The sequence below is a fragment of the Neltuma alba genome, unplaced genomic scaffold (genome assembly GCF_004799145.2).
Source record: "Neltuma alba isolate B1F8T4 unplaced genomic scaffold, ASM479914v2 tig00002069_pilon, whole genome shotgun sequence".
Taxonomy (NCBI): domain Eukaryota; kingdom Viridiplantae; phylum Streptophyta; class Magnoliopsida; order Fabales; family Fabaceae; genus Neltuma; species Neltuma alba.
In genome coordinates, this window is record NW_021632728.1 from 22,475 (window position 1) to 33,894 (window position 11,420).

Genomic DNA, 11,420 nt, shown 5'->3' on the forward strand with positions numbered 1-11,420 from the left:
AAATGTATAATATAGCCGGTTCATTATAGCGAAGCTTCGCTTGTGGACTATCACCGGTCAGCCATGGAGTCCATAGAATTCCAGGCACAATCATCGTTTTTGTCTTCTTCTTTGTCAGTTTCACCAAACCAAAAGGCTCCCCATTCATTCTCTTTAAATGAGAATCATCAAAAGGCCCCAATGGATTCTCTGCCTCGTTCTCGTCTCTGAGCTCCATCATTGCACTAAACTCCAGAGATGGTCCAATCCGTGCATGTCGCCGTAATCGGAGCCGGCGCTGCTGGTCTCTGCGCCGCCCGCGAGCTTATGCGTGAAGGCCATACGGTCGTCGTCTTCGAGAAAAGCGATCAAATCGGAGGTACATGGAAATACGATCCGCTAACGGAGTCCGATCCAATTGGCATGGACCCAACACGGGAAGTCGTCCACAGTAGCCTCTACCTCTCGTTACGCACCAATCTTCCCAGACAATTGATGGGTTTTCTGGACTATCCGTTTCCCGAGAATCGCGAGAACGGGGACCCGCGAACTTTTCCTGGTCACGAAGAGGTGCTCTGGTTTCTGAACAAGTTCGCTGATGACTTTGGGATTCGTGAGCTGATTCGATTCAACAGAGAAGTGCTTCGGATCGAGCGAGTGGATGGGAGGAATGACAAGTGGGTCATTCAATCGAAGAGTCGTGGCGGCGGCGGCGGCGATTCTTTGTTTCAGGACTTTTTTCAAGCAGTTGTTGTGTGCTCGGGTCACTTCACAGAACCAAGAATAGCTCAAATTCCAGGTAGAGCATTCGATTGGTCTATTGATTCTAGATTGAATATTGAGTGAGAAATGGTTTAATAATGAAATGCATGGGTCAAACCAAATAACCAATTCAAAAGCTCATCTCTGCAAAAAGTTGAGTTGATTAATGGGTTTTACGTTTCCGTGAGTGATTTGATTCAGGTATTGAGAAGTGGCCAGGATTTCAGATTCACAGCCACAGCTACAGGGTACCCGAACCATTTCGCAATCAGGTACTCTGAAATCTATCGTTTCCAAGTGATAAACTTGCATATCTTCCCGCTAAAAAGAAGTAACATTTGCATGTCTGCAAATGAAAGAGTTAATATTAAAATCATAAAATGGTAATTTTTCTTTTGGGGTCCCAGATTAAGTAATACTCCTCCGGTCCTTATTATAAGACCCAATTTGACTTTTTATTTGGTCCTAATTATAAGACCCCAATCCATTTTATCTCTTATATTTATGCATTTTTTTCCAAGATAATCCTTCTAATAATGATAGTTTTAGCTAATATACTTAATTAGCAAGGATATTTTAGGAATGACAACACTTATTTATTATAAATAACCAACTTAACTTACTTTCTTAATCTCCTCAAATAAGTCAATTGGGTCTTATAATTAGGACCGGAGGAGTATTTAATATGAGTAAAAAATGATTTATTACGAAAATTAGAAGTTAATTGCATTTGGTTATAATCCTAAACGTCTTTTTACATCTCACAAGCTATTTAAAATAAATTCTTAAGATACAGATTCGGATTATTTTTAAAAGTTTAATCAGTCATTTTAAATTTCTTAAACTGATTTTTCCATTAAAAAGTTGAAACAAATAGGTCCTAAACATTTTTTCCTCTTTTCTTGCACTATCCATGTTATCCGTTGGTTAGGAATTGATCAAGGGAACACGAAAGTGTCTGTTGACTGAAATAATCCTCTCAATTGGTATCGGAATCTGTATCTCTTTTTTTTTTCCCCGCCAGCGTCGTATCAGAATCTGTATCGATTCCTAACTGCCACGACGTTGATTCCTTGGCTCAGAATCTGTATTGATTAAAAAGTTTCTTTAGCTTATATTTCGTCCGGTCCTTAATATAAAATCTTATTTGACTTTTATTTTAATTCTTAATATAAGATATTAATCCACTTTATCTCTCATATTTATATTTTTTTTTATCAAAATAGTCCTTCTAATAATAGTAGTTCTAGTCAATACTCAATACACTTAATTAGTAAGGATATTTTAAGAAAAAAATACTTATTTGTTACAAATAATTAACTTAATTGATTTCTTTAATCTCCTTAAATTAGTCAACTAACTCTTATAATTAAGATGAGAGGTAAAATGAGACTATGACGCTTGAAGACGACTTTAGAAGTTGAAGAAAGTGATGTCTTTTTTGTTCTCCCCGCTAATACACTTGTGACCCACTCGCCTCTTGATCATTTACTAGCAATTTTGCAGTGTAAAATATGTCATCATGGTTCCTATGCTACTTTTTAACCCTGATTATGAAACCAATATCAAAATCTATTCTATTGTTTTTTATTTATTTTGATATGCTAAATTTTTAAACCTCAATTCCCATCCCGGCAGAGTGTTTTTTTTTAAATTTTTTTAAAAAATTATCTTAAGATTGGAATCCAATTAGGTCATTATTTATCTCAAATAGTGTCTGATGCAGTCTGGCTTGGCCTCCTGAAATTGAAGGTTGACAATTCAGACAGCATAGTCGAGGTGCCTTGATAACTCGAGTTGTGAAGTGAAAATTGGAGAATGATTATATAATCTTTCGAGCTGATTTCACTTATTACACTTCATTCTTGGACTTTTAATGTGCTGATTTATTTCATTTCATTTTGTCATTCTGTATGCCATATATGCCATCCAGATCTTCACAGTTTCCTTTCTTTTTCAAAAAAAAAAAAATCCCATCAATATTTTGATTCATTAATGAAAGCACTCAGTGGTGCTATATACGCATATTTATTTGGTTATTTTACAGCATAGTTTGACTAGATAATGGATGTATATGTACCGATAATTCATTGCAAAATAATCTTCTCCTAACAGAGCGTGGTCGTAATTGGATTTGGACCCAGTGCCTTTGATATCTCAAGAGACGTTGCAAGAGTAGCTAAGGAGGTTCACATAGCAACAAGAAATCCAAATGTGAAGTCTGCGAAGTTAGCAAATCATGATAATATATGGCAGCATCCCATGGTATGTGAAACAATTGACGTTGATAGCTTATTAGTTCATTTATAATTATAATTACCTTATATTTAGATAACATATTCTTTTTTGGTATCAAAAGATTTTAGGAAATAGACAGGTTGTTTCATCTCCAACATGGAATAATCGGCAAATTTTGCTTATTGATCTCCATGGCCACTTTTCTTTCCAGGTCAAATGTGCATCTGAAGATGGCTTGGTTGTGTTTGAGGATGGATCATCTGTGTCTGCCGATGTCATATTCTATTGTACTGGGTCAGTATATATGTACAATATATAGTGTTCGGAAGCTATTTCACAGGTTCAATTTCAAGTTCCAAGTCAATTTTTTTGTGGCATTATTTTTCAGATACAAGTACAACTATCCATTCCTTGAAACTAATGGAATAGTAACCATTGATGGCAATCGTGTTGGACCATTATACAAGCATGTCTTTCCTCCTGCTTTAGCTCCTTGGCTCTCTTCATCATTGCATACCTGAAAAGGTCACTGGTAGCTTTTTCCCACCTTTTTTCTTCCTTTTCTCCCCCCCCCCCCCAAAAAAAAAAAGTAATTTGTTCTTTTAATGCCTTTCATTTTTCATAGAAGATACGGGGAACACTCTTAACAAACAATGGTGTGTCTGATAAGAAATAGCTTGTTTTTTTGGAACTTCATCTATGTATAATTTAATGCATACGAAGAGATAGGTCTAGCGAATGAGAATCTCATAGATCATTTTAAGACAGGTCTTGTCAAATCTAGGATCCCTCTGAAAACTGTGCTAGTGATGCTTACACATGTGCTTATAGTTGTTCGGTTCACCTATATTTTACTGACCTGATCTACTCATGCTTACAACCTGTTCAAGAATGTATTTCACATGTCCTTTTAATCTTTAATCTTTAATTGCTTACAACCTATATCATCTTGTTCGGCCACACTGAAGGTGGGTGCAATGTTATTATTTATGGCAATGAAAATGTAAAAGCTTTTTTTAAAAAAACAAAATTTGAAAAGCACTCCAAATTAGGTTAATGATTTGTTGAAATGAATGAATTGACTCTGAACAGGCGATCATCTTCCAAAAATTGGAATTACAATCCAAGTGGGTGGCACGAGTTTTATCTGGTAAAGTCCTTATACCTACGGAAAAGGAGATGATGAATTATGTTGAAGAATACTATCAGCGATTGGAGAATATTGGGATTCCCAAGCACCGTACTCATTACTTGTATTTTGAGGAGGTATTCATGTCTGTATACCAACTTCTCAAAAAGATTTCACTCTGTCAGAAAAATAGATCATAATCATCTGATAGGTTATTCAGTAAAAAAGTTATGTGGAAGACATAACTTCCAATCCCATTAATTTTACATGATTGCAAATCCTTCTTTCAGGTTGGGTACAGCCAATGGCTTGCCAAAGAATCAGGCTTGCCTCCAGTCGACAAGTGGAGAGAAAGCATGTATGCAGAGTGCATGAAAAAGATAGGAAACATGGAAGACAGCTACAGAGAGCAATGGGATAATGCTTATTGGGAAACAATCATAAAGGGCGAATCATCTCATTAGATATGATGTTGCAGTTCCCCTGATAAGTTTATTTCCCATATATTCATTGTTGTCTCATCTTGATTAATATTAGCTATGCATGTAGATTTAGACCCAGACGCATGTAGGATTTATCTGGCTCTGATGAACGAAACTTGAATAAATTTCATATTGAATTTTATCAAAGTGTCCATTTGCATTACCTTTGCTGTGAAATTGTATCCTTTCTGAATTTGGAGAATGAATGAGACATCAATGGCATAAAGGGTTGACATTAGGTGCTCAGAAAATAAAAAGATCATGCAGAGGAGACTAATGGTGCGGAGCTAGACTCTGATGACATTAAGTTCACTGGTCGTAAGCCTGGTGGGCAATAGGCATTGATCGCATTCTCACTGTGAACCTCCAAAAGACCACACTTCTCATCAAGTTCGTCATTTTCGGCTGCATCCTATTCCCACAAATAAATAAAGATCCATTGAGACACGCCAAATTACAAAAATAGTGACAAAGAAGTTGATTATATTATTGTGCCTCCAGAGTTATTGCATTCTAAACATGAGATCACTTCATCTGATGCTAGAAGGAGCAGAGCGAGTCTAGTGACTCATGAGGCATCCTTCTGGGAAATTGAGTTTATGGAGAAACCTAAATATAATTTACTGAATGAAGACAAAGAGAACAATTTGAAAATCAATACTGAATGTAAATCTAAGCTTTGGCCAGAATAAGCTAATTCTAGCCATCTTCAATATGCATAAGGTGTTGTCAAGTGTACCTTGAGAGAATAATGTTGAAAGGAAGGAAGAAAACGCATCTTGCAGTACTCATTAAACATCAAAGTGAACAATAGTAGTGGAATTGTTGCTATGGAAGCAGCTGGCTTCAATTTCAATCCAAATAGACCAATCATGGTAACCTGCATGAGAATGATTGCAAGAAGAATGTAGTGATGAATGTACGGCCAATACTGTCCACATGTCTCGTAGGTCGTTTCATACACATCTTGAATCTGCAAAATATCTATATCTCTTCAACACAACAATAACTAAAAAGTCTAAAACTAATGGAATGACTGCAAAATTTAACAAAATAGACATAAAAGGAGATGGAAACTATATATGTCATCATTCTGTCGCTTTAGCATCCTAAAATTATAGTAAAACTGTTCATGTTCCTTTCTCCAAAAAAATGCTTTGAATAAAAGTACTCTTTTAAATGGAATTAGAGCATCTATGACTAAATAAATAGAAATCATATCATTGCCACCTCCATTCTCTTAACCAAAATCAAGCTCCAAAATTAGGAGTGGCAAGCACGTGACTTGTCCACATTTCCCGTCCAAAACTTCTGTCGGAAAACACATATTCGAGATATTATAACTCTATTTTAGCACTCTTTTCATAATAGTTTAAAGTTATATTATAAAAAAAATTAAGTGGTTGGAATCAGCAAATATCAAATCCCAAATATGTCTTTCTAAGCGCATGTGCACGGACAGTTTTTTGGTAGAAGATAAATGAATGAACTTTTCATGCTGAGAAACTTACCTGGTTGATATAGACAACATAGCCTAGACAGAAGTAGCCAATAAGAAATGGGAGCAACAATGGTGCTACAACTGCATACACTATACCAATTAGTATTGAAAGAGAGACCAAAGGAATAATTCTGAAGTAGGGCAGAGAGTAAAGGTATGGACTTTTGTCTCGTCGGCACCCACAAAAACAAGACTTCATAACATCCCAAATTAGTAAGCCAGGTTGGAGAACCTCAAAAGAAAACCCTGACAGACCATCTGTCAATATATATGTCAGGAAGAAATCTGCCTGCAACAAGATAGTGAAAAGGCCATGACTTCTGCAGGTTATCAAATATAAGCAATTATAGCAGTTGGATGAGGTATTTTGAAAGGATCATTTTAGAATTTGAAATACCTTCATTTGTATTGTTTGGAAAAGTATTAAAGATATTAAATGGGAAAGTTCCATAAGCGCGGATTCCTTTATATTGATTAATTATACAATAAGGGGAATTTCCCCCCGAATTTCTGAGGCTCACCATTGAGAAACGACCTTCCAGGATATATAAAGTTACAATTCGAACTGTGCCTCATTATGTGGAAAATAGAGATAAATACAAGACACAGGGAAGGCAGAATATGCTTAGAACAGCAGAAACAAAACCAACTCACTTGGGCAGACACAGCCCTGGCAAGGTGACTTGGAATATTCTTAGGATGACTGATGAATAGCCCAAGCACATCTAGCAGAGATCCTGACAAGACGCTCAAGAAGAACACACATTTCCAACCAGAAAGTAGAAAACCATATTGCAAGCTTTGATCTCTTCCTTACTTTTTGCAATACATCCAGCAGCTTTAGCCATTGCAAACATTGCGAAGGGCACAACATATATGAATCCTTTGAGCACAACACTGGGCAGATACCCTGTCACTACTGAGCTTAATCCTGGTCTGAAGAATAATAAATGTTATGTGTCAGAACAGGATAAGTAAATAAATATTTTATTTCAGATGAAGCCATTGATTAAGACACCAATGAGAACATAAGAAGTGAGAGATAAATAGATGCAGTGCTAAGTAAAAAATCTTTTGATTTCCTGTTTCATTGTTAATGGTTATTAAAAAAATTATATTTAAAATCCTTTATGTAATGAAAATAACCATTATTATGAAGTTTGGGCTTACATGGCCTATGAGATAGCTCATATGGCATCGGGCAGCGTCTAAGCTTGGGGTGATGAGCGAAATTTAACATAGAAAACGGATACATAATTGGAAAGAGTCACAGAGCCATTCAATCAGATATATATAATGAGAAGCAAGTTAAACCAAATGGATCCAAACTCAGAAGTGATTTAGATTCATTTGATTTATAGCCCCCTTATCAATACTTTTGTCTGTGTTGGGTCTACATCATATGAGAGCCTGTAGAAAAAGAATAAAACCACAAAAAATTTGGGGGAAGAAATTTAATTTGAAAAAAAGTAAGAGATTTCCTTGAGAGACTCATATTAATAGTTTTAATGATTCGGTAGTTATCTTTTCTATGCGTTTGGTTGATGATTCAAAATAAACCCAATTGAAGGTTTCTAGGGCCTGGCAAATGGCACGAGAAATTATCATTCTCAGTCTTGTTCCTAAACTTTCTGTGCTAGAACATAATGGAAGAAGAAAATAAGACAAGATAGTACAGGATGCCAAAATATCATATCCAAGGGAAAGAATCTTACATTAACTGCACAGCCATGACTGGAGGAAACCATTTTTTGAGTTTCTCATATTTGGCTAAGCCTTGCACAGCAGTAACAGGGATGATAAAGAAAACTGTAAGCAGTGATGCTGCAATAAGAACACCAAGTCTGTAAAGTGGCACCGCTCTATATGGTATTTTCATATTCCTCCATGAAACATCCCTTGGCTCTGGAGCCATTTCAGTAATCAAAAGAAGTGGATGCGAGTGCTGCATCAACTGAGCTGCTACCGCAGCACCTGAGCGGGTCTTGAATGAGACAAAAGCAACTGGCAACTCCTAACACATGAAACAATTCACCCTATAACACCAAGTCTATTAACAATTCTTTTCTCTCTTTTCTTTTCTTCTAGTTTTTTTTTTTTTTTTTGGCCTTTGAGAAATAAATGAATTGCAATGTTCTCATTCAAAGCAAAACATAACTGTGAGCATCACACTGACCAACTACCTTTTGTTTGAGCATATCTTCACTCTGTAACTGGTGAATCTTGTGACAAATTGCTTGAAGCTTTTCCTCAAGTAATGCTTCTTTAGAAGAATCGTGTTGCAAGGCTTCAAAGAGTGAAAATTTGTTCCTATGCTTCTTGCCCTTGGAAGTGTCTCTCAAATCCTCCACTTTTCTTGCAAGAGATTTTGCCTGGTTCTGCATATAATATAAAATCTGTGAGAGGACCCACTACAAAGAAGACAGAGTATCAGGAGTAAAGACTGAACAATAGGGCATCTCTTACCAGCAACGCTTGAAGATCTTCTGCGGCATATATCATTTGATTCGAGTGGTATGTATAGGGATGGTGCTTGGAGAAGAAGTGATCAACAAAACACCCACGTGCCTTATGTTCGACACACAAGGGAATTTCACGGACTACAATGGTAAACTGATCAGGTCTATTCTTTATCTTGTGAACTTGTTGAATCCTTCTGGTCAAAATTTCATCGTATTCCTGTAGATGGAAGGATGCATAAAAGCACCTGTTACCTTACAACTTGTACAAATGACATGGACATGAACTCTGTAGATATCAAACTTCAAAACGTACCTTATACAATAGATACAGTCCATAGAAAGATATGAAACACAAACATGCAAAATGCACCCAAAGCCTGCAAGGAAAGCAGAAAGCCAAATCTGTTTAGATGCACTGTGTATCAAAAGTTGTGCACCAGATTATCATCTAGGCATATATTACTGCAGCAGAAGATCCATGATAATCTTTGGTTAATATACACCCATACACACACTCACACATTTGTAGCAACTCAGTTTGATCTAAAATGACTGAAATTCACAATGTTATAGCCAAATTTTAAAAACGACCTCTTGGGGTTTCAAACCCCAACCTATTTTGGTTTTGGGAGAGTTCTTTTTTTTTTTTTTTTTTGGGGGGGGTGTAAAATTTCATCAGAGAATGAGAATCTAATTGAAAGTACAGAAGGTATTATCAGTTACGACTGTCTGATGCCAAGACATTCTCACCTATCAGATCCTACACTAACATTGGATATTGTAAACGAATCCGTTGAATAATAATTTCTTTCTGAAGCATCCCCACCGCCGTAGTTAACCGGGAGAAGTACCACCAATCCTACAAGAGTACACACCGCAAAAAATTTGATGCTGCAAGGAACATTAAAATTAAAAAATATATGATATATAATAAGAATAATGGTAAAAATCTACGCGAACTCCGGGAACTCAGACAAAAATCGAATGCTCTCCTACTATATATACTTATCAAGTGCTTGCTGTCAAAATTCTCAATAACAACATTAGAAGTAAACATTTTTTAACTAAAAAACCAAGTGGTTGATTCATTTCCAAGTTGGCACCGCATTCTTGACTCTTTTCAACAGACTGTTAATTTTACACGTCATAATTAAAATGTTGCATCTGATGTATTCAATTTCTAGAAGATATTCAATTCACTCGCCTTAAAGAACGAAAACAACGAGAAAATGGTATTCTGCAGGAAATCAAATCCCAGAGAAATTAAATTCCGGTATGCGATCGCCAGAGAAAGAAATAAAGAAAGAAGAATAAACCGCCGAAACAGAATGAATAAACTGACCCAAACTTGAAGAGTCTGATGATGACAAGAGCATCGAGGCCACTGGTTTGAATGATTTCATCTTCGGTGACGCGATAAGCGCGGGGAATCCAAGAGACGGAAGGAAGAAAACGAGCGAGGACAGAGGCAGAGGAGGGGACGACGAAGCTGTGGCGGTGAGCAAGGCGGCGGGCGTAGTAGATGGTGGCGTTGGAAGGCTGCTTCTTGAGGATGGAGAAAAGAGAGAGAATGATGAAGGCCAAGCCAATGTTAATGGCGGCCGAAGCCAGAAGGCTGGGAGGGTTCATCTTAACTTGACTAACTAACTCAAGAGTGCAGAGAGAGATTGAGAGACAGAAAGGAGAGAAAAGAAGGAGAAGCTGAGAGAAGGGGTGTGACACATCTGAGAGTACGTGGCGGAGAGTGAAGAGAGAAGAAGACGTAACTGCCTTGGCTCCATTTGCATGAACGCTGTCTCCTTCCCGATATTACTCCTCTTTCTTCAACCCCTGCCCGAATGCACAGTTAACCAACTGTTGCTTTGTCCCTTTCTGCTCCTTTTTTTTTTGCCTTTTTCTTTTGTTTTTTTAAATGACAAACCGTTGCCTTATAAGAGCTCCATAGTCTGCATCCTCGTGGAAGCATATGGTGTAATTTGTGAAGTTCCAAAAATTAATTATATCATTTTAATTTTTCAAAAATGAAGTAATCATTGATTTTCAAGTCACCACTAACACTTTAAACCAAAATTAAAATTGTCACTGTTGAACACTTTTTTTTCATTTCATATAATTAAAATTATGATTTTTTAAAATAAATTAGACATTGATATTTTTTTTTTGAGCTGAATTAGACATTGATATTTAAATTACCTTCTTTCTAATGATTTTTTAGTTGTCGGTATCAGAGCTCTAACAGTCAATATTGGTGTTATGGTGTACTATGATAAATGGTGATTGATGGTAGTAGTGCTGGTAATGGAGAGATTTTTTTAAAAAAATATGAACACCTTTAAGTATTTGAATCTTGATTCAATTAGTTCCTTCTGTTAGACACAATCTTGTTTTTTTTTTTTAAATACAAATGAAAAAAGACAACATGTCTAAACAAAAAAAAAGAAATTTAATCTAAGAGGGAATTGAATTCCAAACTATCTTTCAAACACAATTTCTTAAAATGTTTCGGGTAGTGATCCAAAGTAGAAGAAATAGATAGTTCCTCTTTAACTAGAGCATCAACGACATGATTCAATTTTCTAGAAATATGCTGGAGCTTTAGATCTCAAGAAAAACACATTAATCTTTGTATTTCCATAAAAAAAGGACTGCAAGATTCTTAGTATCAACCTTGTTGCTTCTTAGTATTAATATTGCAACACAATTTTATCACATTTGTCAGACTAATGGGGCTTTTTATTTTGGATTCCTTCATTTTTGTATTTTCCGGACCAGAAGTTGAAACGAACTTCTTATGGGTGGCCCAAATAAGTGAAGCCCAACCATGCATGCATAGTGGTGGCCCAAATAGATGAGGCCCATGTATGTGG

The 11,420-nt window shown here is 36.3% G+C and overlaps 2 protein-coding genes across 2 annotated transcripts; one reads left to right on the top strand and one right to left on the bottom strand.

Moving 5' to 3' along the window:
- Positions 1-4: 4 nt before the first annotated feature.
- Positions 5-4,753, top strand: LOC114716521 (flavin-containing monooxygenase FMO GS-OX4-like). The gene is made up of 7 exons (XM_028901521.1): positions 5-778; positions 943-1,013; positions 2,857-3,006; positions 3,191-3,273; positions 3,368-3,492; positions 4,070-4,245; positions 4,399-4,753. Exons 1-7 carry the CDS (start codon positions 238-240, stop codon positions 4,570-4,572), a joined length of 1,320 nt encoding a protein of 439 aa, XP_028757354.1. The 5' UTR covers positions 5-237; the 3' UTR covers positions 4,573-4,753.
- A 96-nt stretch (positions 4,754-4,849) lies between these two features.
- On the bottom strand, positions 4,850-10,182 carry LOC114716369 (CSC1-like protein At3g54510). Its single transcript, XM_028901366.1, is given in 11 exon segments — positions 4,850-5,002; positions 5,330-5,563; positions 6,102-6,380; positions 6,746-6,853; positions 6,856-7,027; positions 7,807-8,105; positions 8,275-8,469; positions 8,558-8,770; positions 8,867-8,930; positions 9,304-9,444; positions 9,896-10,182. Coding segments are annotated over 11 exon segments (2,145 nt in total).
- Positions 10,183-11,420: the final 1,238 nt, after the last annotated feature.

What these genes read in the sequence shown, in the direction of transcription:
- LOC114716521 (XM_028901521.1), top strand. Translation starts at nt 238, where the DNA reads ATGGTCCAATCCGTGCATGTCGCCGTAATCGGAGCCGGCGCTGCTGGT. An exon ending in CCGAACCATTTCGCAATCAG is followed by an intron (nt 1,014 to 2,856) that starts GTACTCTGAAAT and finishes TTCTCCTAACAG; the next exon opens with AGCGTGGTCGTAATTGGATT. An exon ending in ATTACTTGTATTTTGAGGAG is followed by an intron (nt 4,246 to 4,398) that starts GTATTCATGTCT and finishes TCCTTCTTTCAG; the next exon opens with GTTGGGTACAGCCAATGGCT.